Source organism: Hyperolius riggenbachi, chromosome 6 (assembly GCF_040937935.1).
Source record: "Hyperolius riggenbachi isolate aHypRig1 chromosome 6, aHypRig1.pri, whole genome shotgun sequence".
NCBI lineage: Eukaryota > Metazoa > Chordata > Amphibia > Anura > Hyperoliidae > Hyperolius > Hyperolius riggenbachi.
This window is the reverse complement of record NC_090651.1, coordinates 182,138,619-182,155,501: the sequence shown is the minus strand read 5'-3', so window position 1 is coordinate 182,155,501 and position 16,883 is coordinate 182,138,619. Positions and strand designations below refer to the sequence as shown.

General features: G+C 41.1%; 1 protein-coding gene across 2 annotated transcripts in view; it reads left to right on the top strand.

Moving 5' to 3' along the window:
- IFT56 (intraflagellar transport 56) overlaps positions 1–16,883 on the top strand; it is a 1,305,114-nt gene that overhangs the window by 899,987 nt on the left and 388,244 nt on the right. For both annotated transcript variants that reach the window (XM_068242694.1, XM_068242695.1), the window contains 2 exons: positions 11,414–11,502; positions 14,844–14,927. In XM_068242694.1, the coding sequence (XP_068098795.1) occupies positions 11,414–11,502; positions 14,844–14,927 (173 nt within the window). The remainder of the gene's footprint in view (positions 1–11,413; positions 11,503–14,843; positions 14,928–16,883) is intronic.

Below are 16,883 nucleotides of genomic sequence, written 5' to 3'. Positions count from 1 at the left end.
TATTTTTAATCAATTTTTCTACATGTGTCAATAAAGTTTTTTCAAAAAACTTTTTTTATATTTTTAAAGATTGCATTAGCCCCATAAGTCCTTTTTCTTAAAGCAATAGAGGAGGAAGCCTTCCCCCAGGCTTCCACCCCCTCTGTCCCTGTCCAGCCAGCACAGCAGCCGGTGCCTGCGGCCAGCAGCAGCGTCAGACGCCCAGGAGACCTGCTGTCATTGACGCAGGCGCTCTACATGATGGTAGAGCAGCCGAGAGAGGAGGTGCGTGCAGCAGCCACCTCCTCTGAAAGCCACAGCCAGTGCATGACCCAGATGGTGGCTGAGTACATGGGGTCCTTCAGTGGGCTTGACACCTGCAGCATGGACCCCATGGAGTACTGGATGGAGCGGTTGCACATCTGGAGTGAGCTGGCGCAGTACGCCCTGGAAGTCCTGTCTTGCCCCCCTTCCAGCTTGCTGTCCGAGAGGTGCTTCAGTGCGGCCGGTGGCGTGGTCACCGAGAAGCGCTCTCTTCTGTCCACAGAGGGAGTGGACAGACTGACATTTTTGAAGATCAACCAGGCCTCGATTGAAAGCACGTTCCTGGCACCTACTGTCGGCTAGAGGAGGACATGAGGTGCCTGAGAATCATTCTTTAACAACATAAGCCTTCATTCCCGGGGTCCTGATAATTTGGCCTAGTGTTACTTCACTTGCTGTGGTAGTAACGCTAGCTACCATGGCCCGTGACATGCCTGCTGCTGCCACACGTCACTCCTCTTCCTGCTGCTGTTGCTGATGTATTTATATATTTATGAATTTACTGATTTATTTATGAATTTATTTATTTGTGTATTTATTTATTTATTGTATTTATACAGCGCCAACATATTACGAAGCGCTGATTTTCATCCTCCTGCTGTTCACCACACAATGCATGCCTGCTGCTGCCACACGTCACTCCTCTTCCTGCTGCTGTAGTCATCCTGCTGTCTGTGCTCCCACCGCCAGGGTCCACAGAATACATTGCCTGCTGCCATTCGCCACTCCTCCTCCTGATGAGTTTATCCTCCTGCCTGTCTGTGTTCCCACCGCCAGGGTCCACAGAATTATGCGCTGCTGCCATGCACCACTAGCTATTACGCCACTACAATAGCTATGCTGGTGTTTAAGATAACATTTTACAACAGTAGAGTTCTGTAAGGGAAAAAAAAAAGAATGTTGGTGATGGACAGTGAAGAAGAATAACGAGTAGGAGGAGGAGTTTTCCATCACATTTTTTTTTTTATTTCCCTTTAAAAAAAAAAAAAAAACCGAATTCGCGAACATGAATTTTTCCCAATTTTTTTTACGCAACCCGAATCGAATCCGAACCGAAGTCGGCGATCGCATCCGAATCCGAATTTTCCGCGGGCCCGACTTCGAATGTACCCGAATCGAATTTTAGTACATTCGAGCAACCCTTATATATATATATGTATATACATATATATATATAATACACACACTGTGGTGTGAAAAACTATTTGCCCCCTTCCTGATTTCTTATTCTTTTGCATGTTTGTCACACTTAAATGCTTCTGCTCATCAAAAACCGTTAACTATTTGTCAAAGATAACATAATTGAACACAAAATGCAGTTTTAAATGATGGTTTTTATTATTTAGTCAGAAAAAAACCTCCAAACCTACATGGCCCTGTGTGAAAAAGAAATTGCCCCCTGAACCTAATAACTGGTTGGGCCACCCTTAGCAGCAATAACTGCAATCAAGTGTTTGCGATAACTTGCAACAAGTCTTTTACAGTGCTCTGGAGGAATTTTGGCCCACCCATCTTTGCAGAATTGTTGTAATTCAGCTTTATTTGAGGGTTTTCTAGCATGAACCACCTTTTTAAGGTCATGCCACAACATCTCAATAGGATTCAGGTCAGGACTTTGACTAGGCCACTCCAAAGTCTTCATTTTGTTTTTCTTCAGCCATTCAGAGGTGGATTTGCTGGTGTGTTTTGGGTCATTGTCCTGCTGCAGCACCCAAGATCGCTTCAGCTTGAGTTGACGAACAGATGGCCGGACATTCTCCTTCAGGATTTTTTGGTAGACAGTAGAATTCAAGGTTCCATCTATCACAGCAAGCCTTCCTGGTCCTGAAGCAGCAAAACAACCCCAGACCATCACACTACCACCACCATATTTTACTGTTGGTATGATGTTCTTTTGCTGAAATGCTGTGTTACTTCTACGCCAGATGTAACGGGACACGCACCTTCCACAAAGTTCAACTTTTGTCTCGTCGGTCCACAAGGTATTTTCCCAAAAGTCTTGGCAATCATTGAGATGTTTTTTTAGCAAAATTGAGATGAGCCTTAATGTTCTTTTTGCTTAAAAGTGGTTTGCGCCTTGGATATCTGCCATGCAGGCCGTTTTTGCCCAGTCTCTTTCTTATGGTGGAGTCGTGAACACTGACCTTAATTGAGGCAAGTGAGGCCTGCAGTTCTTTAGATGTTGTCCTGGGGTCTTTTGTGGCCTCTCGGATGAGTTTTCTCTGCGCTCTTGGGGTAATTTTGGTTGGCTGGCCACTCCTGGGAAGGTTCATCACTGTTCTATGTTTTTGCCATTTGTTGATAATGGCTCTCACTGTGGTTCGCTGGAGTCCCAAAGCTTTAGAAATGGCTTTATAACCTTTACCAGACTGATAGATCTCAATTACAGAACTTTTGTTCTCATTTGTTCCTGAATTTCTTTGATCTTGGCATGATGTCTAGCTTTTGAGGTGCTTTTGGTCTACTTCTCTGTGTCAGATAGCTCCTATGTAAGTGATTTCTTGATTGAAACAGGTGTGGCAGTAATCAGGCCTGGGAGTGACCACAGAAATTGAACTCAGGTGTGATATACCACAGTTAAGTTATTTTTTAACAAGGGCGGCAATCACTTTTTCACACAGGGCCATGTAGATTTGGAGGTTTTTTTTCTCACTAAATAATAAAAAACCATCATTTAAAACTGCATTTTGTGTTCAATTATGTTATCTTTGACTAATAGTTAATGGTTTTTGATGAGCAAAAACATTTAAGTGTGACAAACATGAAAAAGAATAAGAAATCAGGAAGGGGGCAAATAGTTTTTCACACCACTGTATATATATATATATATATATATATATATATATATATATATATATATATATATATACAGTGGGGTGCGAAAATGTGGGCTACCTTGTTAATCGTCATGATTTTCCTGTATAAATCGTTGGTTGTTACGATAAACAATGTCATTTAAATACAGTGGGTTGCAAAAGTATTCGGCCCCCTTGAAGTTTTCCACATTTTGTCACAGTACTGCCACAAACATGCATCAATTTTATTGGAATTCCACGTGAAAGACCAATACAAAGTGGTGTACATGTGAGAAGTGGACCGAAAATCATACATCATTCCAAACATTTTTTACAAATAAATAACTGCAAAGTGGGGTGTGCGTAATTATTCGGCCCCCTGAGTCGTATTGACTCAGAACCAGAGTCGTATTGACTTGTAGAACCACCTTTTGCTGTAATTACAGCTGCCAGTCTTTTAGGGTATGTCTCTACCAGGTTTGCACACCTAGAGACTGAAATCCTTGCCCATTCTTCTTTGCAAAACAGCTCCAGCTCAGTCAGATTAGATGGACAGAGTTTGTGAACAGCAGTTTTCAGATCTTACCACAGATTCTCGATTGGATTTAGATCTGGACTTTGGGCCATTCTAACACATAGATATGTTTTGTTTTAAACCATTCCATTGTTGCCCTGGCTTTATGTTTAGGGAAGGTGAACCTCCGCCCCAGTCTCAAGTCTTTTGCAGTCTCCAAGAGGTTTTCTTCCAAGTTTGCCCTGTATTTGGCTCCATCCATCTTCCCATCAACTCTGACCAGCTTCCCTGTCCCTGCTGATAAGATGCACCCTCGAGCATGATGCTGCCACCACCATATTCGACAGTGGGGATGGTGTGTTCAGAGTGATGTGCAGTGTTAGTTTTCCGCCACACATAGCGTTTTGCATTTTGGCCAAAAAGTTCAATTTTGGTCTCATCTGACCAGAGCACCTTCTTCCACATGGTTGCTGTGTCCCCCACATGGCTTGTGGCAAACTGCAAACGGGACTTCTTATGCTTTCTGTTAACAATGCCTTTCTTCTTGCCACTCTTCCATAAAGGCCAACTTTGTACAGTGCATGACTAATAGTTGTCCTATGGACAGAGTCTCCCACCTGAGCTGTAGATCTCTGCAGCTCGTCCAGAGTCACCATGGGCCTCTTGACTGCATTTCTGATCAGCGCTTTCCTTGTTCGGCCTGTGAGTTTAGGTGGATGGCCTTGTCTTGATAGGTTTACAGTTGTGCCATACTCCTTCCATTTCTGAATGATCGCTTGAACAGTGCTCCTTGGGATGTTCAAGGCTTTTGAAATCTTTTTGTAGCCTAAGCCTGCTTTAAATTTCCCAATAACTTGATCCCTGACCTGTCTTGTGTGTTCTTTGGACTTCACAGTGTTGTTGCTCCCAATATTCTCTTAGACAACCTCTGAGGCCCTCACAGAGCAACTGTATTTGTACTGACATTAGATTACACACAGGTGCACTCTATTTAGTCATTAGCACTCATCAGGCATTGTCTATAGGCAACTGACTGCACTCAGATCAAAGGGGGCTGAATAATTATGCACACACCACTTTTCAGTTATTTATTTGTAAAAATGTTTGGAATCATGTATGATTTTCGTTCCACTTCTCATGTGTACACCACTTTGTGTTGGTCTTTCATGTGGAATTCCAATAAAATTGATTCATGTTTGTGGCAGTAATATGACAAAATGTGGAAAACTGCAAGGGGGCCGAATACTTTTGCAACCCACTGTATATCATATAGGAGAGACACACAGTGATATTTGAGAAGTGAAATGAAGTTTATTGGATTTACAGAAAGTGTGCAATAATTGTATAAACAAAATTAGGCAGGGGCATAAATTTGGACACTGTTGTCATTTTATTGATTCCAAAACCTTTAGAACGAATTATTGGAACTAAAATTGGCTTGGTAAGCTCAGTGACCCCTGACCTACATACACAGGTGAATCCAATCATGAGACAGAGTAATTAAGGGGGTCAATTGTAAGTTTCCCTCCTCTTTTAATTTTCTTTGAAGAGTAGCATCATGGGGGTCTCAAAATAACTCTCAAACATTTTACATTCCATAGGGCCCAGTCGAGGGCCTTCTGTCCTCCTTGCTTTGTATGCGAAGAGGGCCTTTGACCGGGTTCATTGGGGTTTTCTAAAGCACATATTAACCAAATTTGGGATTGTTGGTACATTTTTAAAAGCAATTTTAGCACTATATCAAGATCCTTCAGCACTCAGGGTTTATATTAAACCAATTCACAATAACCAACGGCACGAGACAGGGATGCCCTTAATCTTTGTTCCAGTGATGGAATCATTAGCGAACACATAAGATCCAATCCTAACATATGGGGCATCTCTTTCTCTAAGTCAGAACAAAAAATCAACCTTTTTGCGGATGATGTTCTGCTTTTCATCACAGATATTTTAACATCCATTCCTCAAATCAGCAAAACACTCAAAGAATTCTCAGAAGCACCACTGTACAAAGTCAATAAGAATAAGTCACTATTAATGGGAATAAACATGACCCCCCCCCAAATTAAAACGGAAAAAACCAACATATCTCCCTTCCCTTGGACCAAACACTCAATCCCCTATCTAGGAGTTAACATCCCCCATAAATCCAAAGATCTCTACTCCTGTAACTTTCCTCCACTTCTAGATACAATCAAGTCCGACCTAACTCACTTAGCATCCCTTGAATCCTCCCTCTCAGGTAAAATTGCAGCATACAAAATGTCAATATTCCCCAAGATCCTCTACTACTTCAGAACCCTCCCTATCCCAATCAATTATAATTTTTTTCAAAATCTGCGTAAAATAGTACTACATTATCTATGGAAAAACAAAAAAACATAGAATATCATACCAGACATTAACTACCCCCCCTCAGAAAGGAGGGTTCGGTCTCCCAAATCCGTTCCGCTACTACATAGCCTTCATATTAGACATTTCCAAATTTTGGTGCCCAAACTTTCCTGAAAAAAACTTGGGTAACCTTAGAAAAAGAGCAATCCAATGTTCCTTTACTAGACTACTTAAACTTCTCAACCTAATCCCAGAACTTCCCATCCAACAAAACTAGCAACAACCTCAGCATGGAAAATATTATCCAAGTCACTGCCCAAAGATATAGAAACCCTCCCAGCAACTATTCCTATACAAACATTGAACTCTATCATCTCCCAAATTAACCTACTACCATGGATAAACTCAGGTATTCTTCTACTTAGTGACCTCTTCTCTCAGTCTTCTCTAATCCCTTTCTCCTACCTAAAATGGAAATACAAGCTTGAGGAGCGAGAACAATACAAATATCTCCAAATATCACACTTACACAGAATTACCTCAATAAAATTCAAATCTCTCCCCAAAAAACTTTGGGAACTAATTCACCCCCAAACCCAACCTATCAAATCTACAGATCAAATTTCCATATGGTATACATTTTTAATATCATCCATAGAAAACCCACTCCAACGCTCAATCCCCTCAAGGGATATTAATCCACATTCCCCAATTACAGTAGAACACCTCCAAAAAGCATTGACAGGCCTAAAACAAAACTCCACTGTATCACACAACTAGAAACCACAAAAAAATAATATACAATTGGTATCTTACTCCTATAACATTATCCAAGTTCTTCTATCTTGTTAAGGGAGATAGCCTCTATTGAATAGTGAAATTCAAATTCTGCAATTCTAATTCTAATTGAACATTCTGCCCCCCCCCCCCCCCCCATAATAATATTTATGCTATGTCTGTTTATTAAATGTCATAGGACTGTACTCTCCTTTACTAACTTACCTTCTTATAGGCTTATAGAAGATAATGTTACTCAGTACATCAGGGACCTGACGTACTATGTACTTTTTGTTTACTCAACATTTCACCAATTTGTTATTATCAGATAATGTTTGTTCTTGTATGTATTAAAAGTTCAATAAAAACCATTGAAAGAAAAAAACAACAACTCTCAAATGACCTGAAGACAAAGATTGTTCACCATCATGGTTTAGGGGAAGGATACAGAAAGCTGTCTCAGAGATTTCAGCTGTTTGTTTTTGCAGTGAGGAACATATTAAGAAAATGGAAGACCACAGGCTCAGTTCAAGTTAAGGCTCGAAGTGGCAGACCAAGAAAAATCTCGGATAGACAGAAGCGACGAATGGTGAGAGCAGTCAGAATCAATCCACAGACCAGTACCAAAGACCTACAACATCATCTTGCTGCAGATGGAGTCACTGTGCATTGTTCAACCATTCGGCACACTTTACACACAAGGAGATGCTGTATGCGAGAGTGATGAAGAAGAAGCCTTTTCTCCACCCACAGCACAAACAGAGCCTTGAGGTATGCTTAACCACATTTGGACAAGGCAGCTTCATTTTGGAATAAGGTGCTGTGGATTGAAGAAACTAAAATTGAGTTATTTGGGCATAACAAGGGGCGTTATGCATGGAGGAAAAACACAGCATTTCAAGAAAAGCACCTGCTACCTACAGTTTATAATGTTTAATCCTTTAAAGAGACTCCGTAACAAAAATTGCATCCTGTTTTTTATCATCCTACAAGTTCCAAGAGCTATTCTAATGTGTTCTGGCTTACTGCAGCACTTTGTACTATCACAGTCTCTGTAATAAATCAACTTATCTCTCTCTTGTCAGACTTGTCAGCCTGTGTCTGGAAGGCTGCCAAGTTCTTCAGTGTTGTGGTTCTGCTATGAACTCCCCCTTCCAGGCCCCTTTATGCACACTGCCTGTGTGTTATTTAGGATTAGAGCAGCTTCTCTCTTCTCTCTCTTATCTTTTACAAGCTGGATAAATCGTCCTCTGAGCTGGCTGGGCTTTCACATACTGAGGAATTACAGACAAAGGCAAAGCTGTTTGCAGGAAGAAACGAGCAGCCTGAAACTTCAGTGCATGAGAACAGGGGGAAAGAAACACACAAATGATCTCTTGAGATTCAAAAGGAAGGCTGTATACAGCCTGCTTGTGTATGGATGTATTTTCTATGTGTGGACATACTGTACATCAACCTACTTCCTGTTTTGGTGGCCATTTTGTTTGTTTATAAACAAACTTTTTAAAACGGTTTTTAACCACTTTTAATGCGGCGAGGAGCTGCGAAATTGTGACAGAGGGTAATAGGAGATGTCCCCTAACGCACTGGTATGTTTACTTTTGTGCGATTTTAACAATACAGATTCTCTTTAATGTGATTTATGTATTTATCATTCTTATGGTGGTGGTTCCATCATACTGTGGGGCTGTACAGCCGCTGCAGGGACTGGGAATCTTGTCAATGTTGAGGGACGCCTGGATTCCACTCAGTATCAGCAGATTCTGGAGACCAATGTCCAGGAATCAGTGACAAAGCTGAAGCTGCATTGGGACTAGATCTTTAAACAAGACAACGACCCTAAACACTGCTCAAAATCAACTATGGCATTCATGCAGAGGAACAGGTACAACGTTGTGGCATGGCCGTCTCAGTCCCCAGACCTGAATATAATTGAAAATCTGTGGTGTGAGTTAAACAGAAGCTGTCCATGCTCAGAAGCCATCAAACTTGAATGAACTAGAGATGTTTTGTAAAGAGGAATGGTCCAAAATACCTTCAACCAGAATCCAGACTCTCATTGGAACCTACAGGAAGCATTTAGAGGCTGTAAGTTTTGCAAAAGGAGGATCTACTAAATATTGATTTAACCACCTTAGCGGTATGGACGAGCTCAGCTCGTCCATTACCGCCAGAGGGTGCCGCTCAGGCCCTGCTGGGCCGATTTACATGAAATAAAGAGCAGCACACGCAGCCGGCACTTTGCCAGCCGCGTGTGCTGCCCGATCGCCGCCGCTCTGCGGCGATCCGCCGCGAGCAGCGGCGAAAGAGGGTCCCCCCAGCCGCCTGAGCCCTGCGCAGCCGGAACAAATAGTTCCGGCCAGCGCTAAGGGCTGGATCGGAGGCGGCAGACGTCAGGACGTCGGCTGACGTCCATGACGTCACTCCGCTCGTCGCTATGGCGACGATCTAAGCAAAACAAGGAAGGCCGCTCATTGCGGCCTTCCTTGTTTATTCCGGGCGCCGGAGGCGATCAGAAGAACGCCTCCGGAGCGCCATCTAGTGGGCTTTCATGCAGCCAACTTTCAGTTGGCTGCATGAAATATTTTTTTTTTTATTTAAAAAAAACCCTCATGCAGCTGCCCTGGCGATCTTAATAGAACGCCAGGGTGGTTAATTTATTTTTTTGTGGTGGCCAAATTTATGCACCTGCCTAATTTTGTTTAAACAATTATTGCACACTTTCTTCAAAGCCAGTAAACTTCATTTCACTTCTCAAATATCACTGCGTGTGTCTCCGATATGATATATTTAACTGATCTTTTTTTATCGTAACAACCAACGACTTATACAGGAAAATCATGACGATTAACAAGATTGCCCAAACTTTCGCATCCCACTGTATATGTATGTATATATGTATATTTCATCTATATTTGTTTGTCATCTATACTTACTATTGTACAAATGTAAATCTATACTTACTCTTGTACTATACTCTATACTCTTGCCTATACTTACTCTTGTACAAATGTAAACCAATTTTTTTTATGCATGCAGTTTATAATGTTTAATCCTTTAATGTGATTTATGTATTTATCATTCTTATTTGTAACATACAGTGCGCTGTGCATTTCAATATAGTCTCTGCCGAGAAGTTCAGCTGGCACCATCAAGGTAGTTTCAATGCTCTTTTATTAGTGAAGAAACATACAGCATATAATAGCAGCGACGTTTCAAGGCTTCTCGCCTCTTTCTCAAGCTAATGCTGGATGTCAATGACAGTATACACAAACACATGCCAATTTATATACACACATATAGTCTCAGCCTTCACGCTGGCACCTTGTCTCCACTTATTATTTCCTTTCCCTCTACTCGTTCTCTCTATGACCACCCACAGCCCCGCCTAATTCTGCCCCCCATTACATCAAGGAGTCCAGTGCTGATACAAGATAGAGCCTGGATCCCCAACGCTTTTTATTTTATTTATTTTTTCCCTCGCTCTTTAACTCACTCAATATGGCGGAATGAGCTTCCTGCTTTACAGCACACAGGCTCACACAGTGCTCCCTCCCTCACTATCAGTAGGGCAACCTTACAGGCACACACTGCACTCACATTGGGCACCCTGCGTGTCACTTATATTGACATGCCCTTAGAAGATTGCTGGCAGGTCTCCAATTTGGATAGCACTATATATTAGCCATATGGACACTAAACTGCACAAAAACGCGCTTATACCTGGCTGGACTTGTGACAAGGTAACTTAATATTTTTTAATCTCTGGATTTTTTGCACTCTGCCTTGATTTTTGTTAACCCGAGGATTTCTTCCTTTTACCTTAGCCTGTACTCCTGATTTGAGTTTCCTCAGCCATTTTACCCTTATACACCCTATTTTAGTTATTTTCACTGATTGTCGTTTTTCATACACCAGCTATTAATTGTAGCAAGTTTTCTGATACTTCACACAAACCTTATTTGAATCCATATATCTTCTCTTCTACACAATATCCGTTGTTTTGTAAAAAGAAACAAAAATGTATTGAATACAAAGTCCATACACGTACAATCATTATTTTTATCGTTATACAACCTATACCATTTGTCAATGTATTATTGCATCTTACAATTGTCTAGCATGTATATTTCTACATGATATTCCTTGATTTATAAGAAAGAAAATGTATCGAATACGAAGTCCACACACATATAATTGTTATTTTTATTGTTATACTACCTATATCGTTTTTAAATGTATTACTGCATCTTATGATTATTTTTGGTTTACATTATACATATGAGTTCCTAGCATTTGTATTTGTTCCTCCCAGCTCCCTGTACTGCTTGAAGAAGCAGAATATTACCAGTCAAACGCGTTACAATATTTTGAAGTTTTTTTTTTTTTTTTAATAAAACCAATTTTACAGTTAAAATGGACTTTCAAGTCCATCTGTGGGAGGTTAGACTACCACTACCTCCCTTTTTAAACGGTTTTTAACCTTTTTATCCTTATCTGGTGCCTCTGTTTTACCAATTGTTTAACTTGTTAAAATATCCACTATTGTTTTATATACTGTGCATGGAACGGAGAGTATCTATCTATCTATCTATCTATCTATCTGTCTATCTATCTATCTATCTATCTATCTATATACATACATGTGTGTGAGTGTGTACATTTTAACGCTGTTTTATTCTTTTAATAGATACAATACCTGGAAGGCAGTGTATGGCCTCTTGTTTTTTCCTTTTGCGCCAGTTTGAAGATGTCTTGATCTATTTAAACTCTATCAAGGTTAGTACTGAGCGTTGATCCTTATTACATATGAGATACATATCCATACAATATTGCGTTTGTAATGCTCATACATTTTTTTTATCTACTTGTATTTGACATTTCACCTATTTACCTTGCAATGAAAGAATAGATACATCACAGTCCTGAGCAGTTCTGTAAACTGACTGCACAATTTATGTAGCACAACAACCGAGATATTTTCCACTTTTGTTATGGGAAGAGGAATGGAAGCCACACAGGTTATGTGGTAAAAGTAGGTGGCTGCACATGGTATGGGTGAGGGAGTTGGAATGGTGGTCACATATGTTAAGGGCGTAGTCATAGTGAACACGGAAACAGTAAATTCGGGCGCCTGAGGCTAGTGGACAAATCGGGCGCCGCCATTCACTCCTATAATAAATATCGTTTAATGGGCGCCCGATAGGAAAAAAGGGCGCCGGAGAAAACTAACGTTTTAAAAGCGGCGCCCGGAGACTTAATGTTTTATTACTGTTTCTCATGATTACACATTATTTAATGATTTATACATTTTTAAATATTATTTTTCAACGAAAAACAGTACAATATTTTTTCCCAAACATTATTTTTAAACGAAAAACAGTACTTTTTTTTTTTTTTACATTATTTTTAAACGAAAAAACCAACAGGGGGGTCTTAGGTTTAGGCACCAACAGGGGGGTCTTAGGTTTAGGCACCAACAGGGGGTTTTAGGTTTAGGCACCAACAGGGGGGTCTTAGGTTTAGGCACCAACAGGGGGGTCTTAGGTTTAGGCACTAACAGGGGGGTCTTAGGTTTAGGCACCAACAGGGGGGTCTTAGGTTTAGGCACTAACAGGGGGGTCTAGGGGTTAGGGGTAGGTACAGGGAGGGTTACTTAGTAATTTTTTTTTTAAACGTTATTATACGTTTCACTATTTAAACGAAAGATTAACGTTTTTACAATTGCCGATTTAATGCACATTATTTAATGATTTATAACTTTAAAAAACATTAATTTTAAACGAAATACAGTACAATACAATTTTAAACGTTATCCATGCTTATCGTTAAAAACCCGGCGCCCTTTTTTCCCAGCGCCCCTTTTTAACGTACGCAGTGAACACAGTGCTAGGTTTGGTCAGTGTGGCTGATTCTGTTATATGATTCCTGATGTACACAGTGGGTAGAGGGAACATAAAGAGTATAGGGAGAGTGACCCCATCAGAGTTTTACTTTGTGATGCAGTGGGGCGTTATTTCAATCTTGACCATGATATCATGTTCATTGTGACCACATTTATGAAAATAAAGTTATTGAGACAGCTTTTTGAAGGTGTGTTACTTGTTATATGAAGATTTGATGGATAGGTTGGCACTGCCATAATAATTAACCTCTTAACTTCCCCACATGAGTTATATCATTTTAGATAGCTGGGGGCAGGGCTGCTGCCACCAGCTAAACTTGGGCAGCCTCTCCCAGCCTAACTGCAGTGCAGAGTGGCACAAGGAGTGCTTTATATTTACGTGATCCAGACGCAGGATTGGCTTTCCTGTTGCAAGATAAGTTGTGCTCTTCCACCACCAGGACAGGCTCTTCTCTTCCACCACCGAGTGGTGCTGTGTTGCTGACAACATCCTCCCATGGAGGATGTCAGCATCACAGCTCCACTTGGTGGTGGAAAAGGAGATCGGGTCTGTAATGTTGGTCTTTTCAGGTCCTGATCACATGTCATATCATGTGATCAGGACCTGAAAGAGGATTTCAGAATAACAGCGCCACTTGGTGGTGGAAAAGGAGAGCCGATCCTGCAAGAGGAGAGCTTATCCTGCATCTCGATCAGGTAAATATAAACTTCTCCCTTTGCAATGCTCTGGGGGAAGACAAATAAAAGTGGTGCTGCAGCACACATTAACCACTTTCCCCACTGCTACAGTATATCTACGTCAGCTGTGACACCTTCCAAGCCACAGCCACGTAGATATACTGACCTGGTTGCAGCCCTGCTGTGCACGGTCGGGTGCGCTGCAGAGTGCACCCTCCGGCACTGTCAGCTGCATTACTAATTGGTGGAAGGGAACATGTTCCCTTTTGGCCAATTAGTCCACCCCCCTCCCATGAACGATCGCTGCAGTAGTGAACTAGTGAACTGCAGAAATCCTTCATCTGTCCCCCTCGGCGCACAAATAGTTAAAAAAATGCACAACCAAGCAGCCTCACTCACCTTACCTCGGTCCTGCGACTATCCTGAAGCCTGATCCTCCGATCACCGCTCTGCAGTCAGCCGCATATTGCCGGAAACCTGGGTCCCGGCTTCATGACGTCATCAAGCCGGGACCCGGGTTACCGGCAATATGCGGCTGGCTGCAGAGCGGTGATTGGAGGATCAGGCTTCAGGATAGTCACAGGACCGAGGTAAGGTGAGTGAGGGTGCTTGGTTGTGCATTTTTTTTAACTATTTCTGCACGGAGTGGGCTGCCTGGTGGGGGGGGGGGGGCATCTGGCTATGGATTCTTGGGGGGAGGGGGGGGATATGCAAAGGGGGGTATACAAAGTTACTGGGGGACAGCTTATTAACAAAGGGGAGGGGGGGTTACAAATTTTGCACATCTGGGCACCTGGGGGGGCCCATAACATAATACTGGGGGCACATTTGGCTATAATGGGGGGCAGCGCTAATCCTGGGGGTACATCTGGCTATAATGGGGTAATCCTGATCCCGGGGACACATCTGGCTATAAAGAGGGGCACTATTCCTGGGGGTGCATCTGTCAATCTATTCTGGGGGTGGCAAACACAGGGGACACATCTGGCTATGCTGGGGGGGCTGATATTGGGGACACATCTGGCTATACAGGGGGGTGTGATGCTGGGGACACATCTGGATATCTATACTGGGGGGACTTTAACTGGTGGCACAGTTTTTATGTCAATCGCAATTTTTATTTTTAAACAGAAATTGATCAAAATTGATAAATAATGCATTTTTTTTATTTTTTCCCCTTTTTTCCCATTAAAATGCATAAAGAGTAACATTTTATTTGGGACCAAATACCCCCCAATGAAAGCTTAGTTTGTCTTGAAAAAAACGATATATAGATCATTTAAGTAGCACGAGTACCGGTGAAGTTATTGGTGATTAAACAGGGACACCGCTAAAGCATAAGAACTGCTCTGGTCAATAAGGGGAAAACAAGGTCTGGATGCGAAGTGGTTAAGGATCACTGCAAAAAAAAGAGTCATTTTGTTTCTGAAATCTTGGGTAGTGTTTGTTATAGTAAATTTTGTATTTTTACAGACATTCTTGTATGGTGCTAATTTCCAGTAGCAGCTCACTCTATTCTTATTTCTTTTAACTCAAGAGTTACTTTTACACTGAAGATACATTCAATTTTAACTATGCTCAAGCCAAAGCTGCAGTTGGAAACTACAAGGAGGCTGAAGAGGTGAGTTTGAAACTGAAAAAAAAGGCATTATCTTCCTGCTCAAAAGGAAATAAGTTGTTATCTTTCCACATTTAAAATAGATGTTCTTAAGTGAGTCCTCAATTTCCATAAAATGGCGGCACGTCTGATTCTGAGTGGACCAGCACAGATTGCCACCTTGTGGCCATGTGGAATGCAAGACAGAAAATAAAGCACACTCAAGTAGTAGTATATATCAGATCAAGTAAAGCTGGAATAATCTCACCTTGTGTAGTAGCTGGCAAGCTCATATAGGTTTGTCCAGCAGCAGAGCTTTTGTCCCTCTAGCCGGGGACTGGGCTTGGCAGTTTAGCCGATCCTCCTCTGTCGTAGATAAAAACAAGAATCCGCTGGTACTCCTCTGTGAATATTTGCCTGGTCTGTGTGCTTATTCTGCTATAGGCAGCTGCACTACAGACTGTGGCAGTGAGGGTTGACAGGCAGTGCTATTTGAGTGGCGAACTGTAAAAAAACTCCTGGGTTGCTCTGCAAAGCTATAGAAAAAGCTCACAGGCAATTAGGAGTGTGAATGGATATTCTGTGTAGCATGCATGCGAGAAAGATAGGTGGCTGCTGTATAATGATAAAAGGTTTTAATATGCTACACACATTTCAGGTCTTCAGATCCTCATTTCCTCAAGCAAAACGATAAATAGTTGACAATAAAGCGGTTATATGCATTAACATAAGATCATTTAGATGACATAACTCAAAAGGACCAATCAGAAATGAAGTCTACAGAGAAGGGGAGTGGTTTATGTGTGTTTGTGGGAGAGCGTATCATAGATATGCTACTTGGTCTGTTGGCTCCCATAAGTCTTAGTGGTTATACACTGATGATGTTTGGGGGATTAATTGAATAATTTGAGAGCAAACAGGATATGCACAAATAGTTAGCAGGACCAATCCTTATTAGAGATAAATGAAATTTCTGGATAAAATAATGTTTTGGGGAAAATTACCCTAATGGGATTTGGATACTCTGTGTGGGGGATGAATATGCAATCCAAGTAAACACACTGAGTAAAGAGTTGAGCATAATGTCACCAACAGGCGGCATGGGTGTCTCTGTACAAGGCTGGGGCCACCACCCACCAAGAAGTCTCGATGCATGTGTTTACTGTCAAACAATAAGAAAAAAATAATCAATAATTTCAATTTGTTCTGTATTAAATATGGAAATCTCCTTTCTCCCATATCTCTCAACTGTATTTGTATGAGGGAATGGGATGGATTGTGGTAATTAGAATTGGGTTGAGTTTAAAATAAAGGGGGGTGAGTGATGGGTTATAGAGATATAACTTTATATAGAAGTTGATTTGATCTGTTTAACTGATATTAGAATAACTACTGTAAGGTGCTACAGATATGTAAAAGAACAAATATGTTATAGTATTAATGTAAAATAGTATATTATAAAACTGAGAGATAAAAACAAATTGGGTACCCAACTATGATAAAACTAATAAGTTGCAAGCCCACACATAGGCAAATTTAGGAACAATTCAAATTGGAACAATTCAAAGAACAAAGATATAAAACAGTATTAGTGATAAAAGTAAATGTTGTAACTGCTGGCTAACGGAGAGTTCTATCCATTCATATTTTCTAGAGCTATATTTAGGACATTAGGGGCCATATGCAATTCACTTTTTCACCTGAGTTTTCTCCTAGGTGATATTTTTAAACTTGTCAATAAAATGCATTTTAAGCCCCCAGAAGGCAAGAAAATGCTCAAAATAATTTTGTTAGTACTTTCCCCCCAACATTTTGGTACTTTTTTTGTTTGAAAAGTACTGGAAAGCTATTTAAAATCAAAGATAAAAATTATCTCCTAGGAGAAAACTCAGGTGAAAAAGTGAATTGCATATGGCCCCAGGTGTTAAAGTGTCCAGCTGAAGTATCCAGAAGGTCTCCCGATTGCATAAGGTTCTGAAT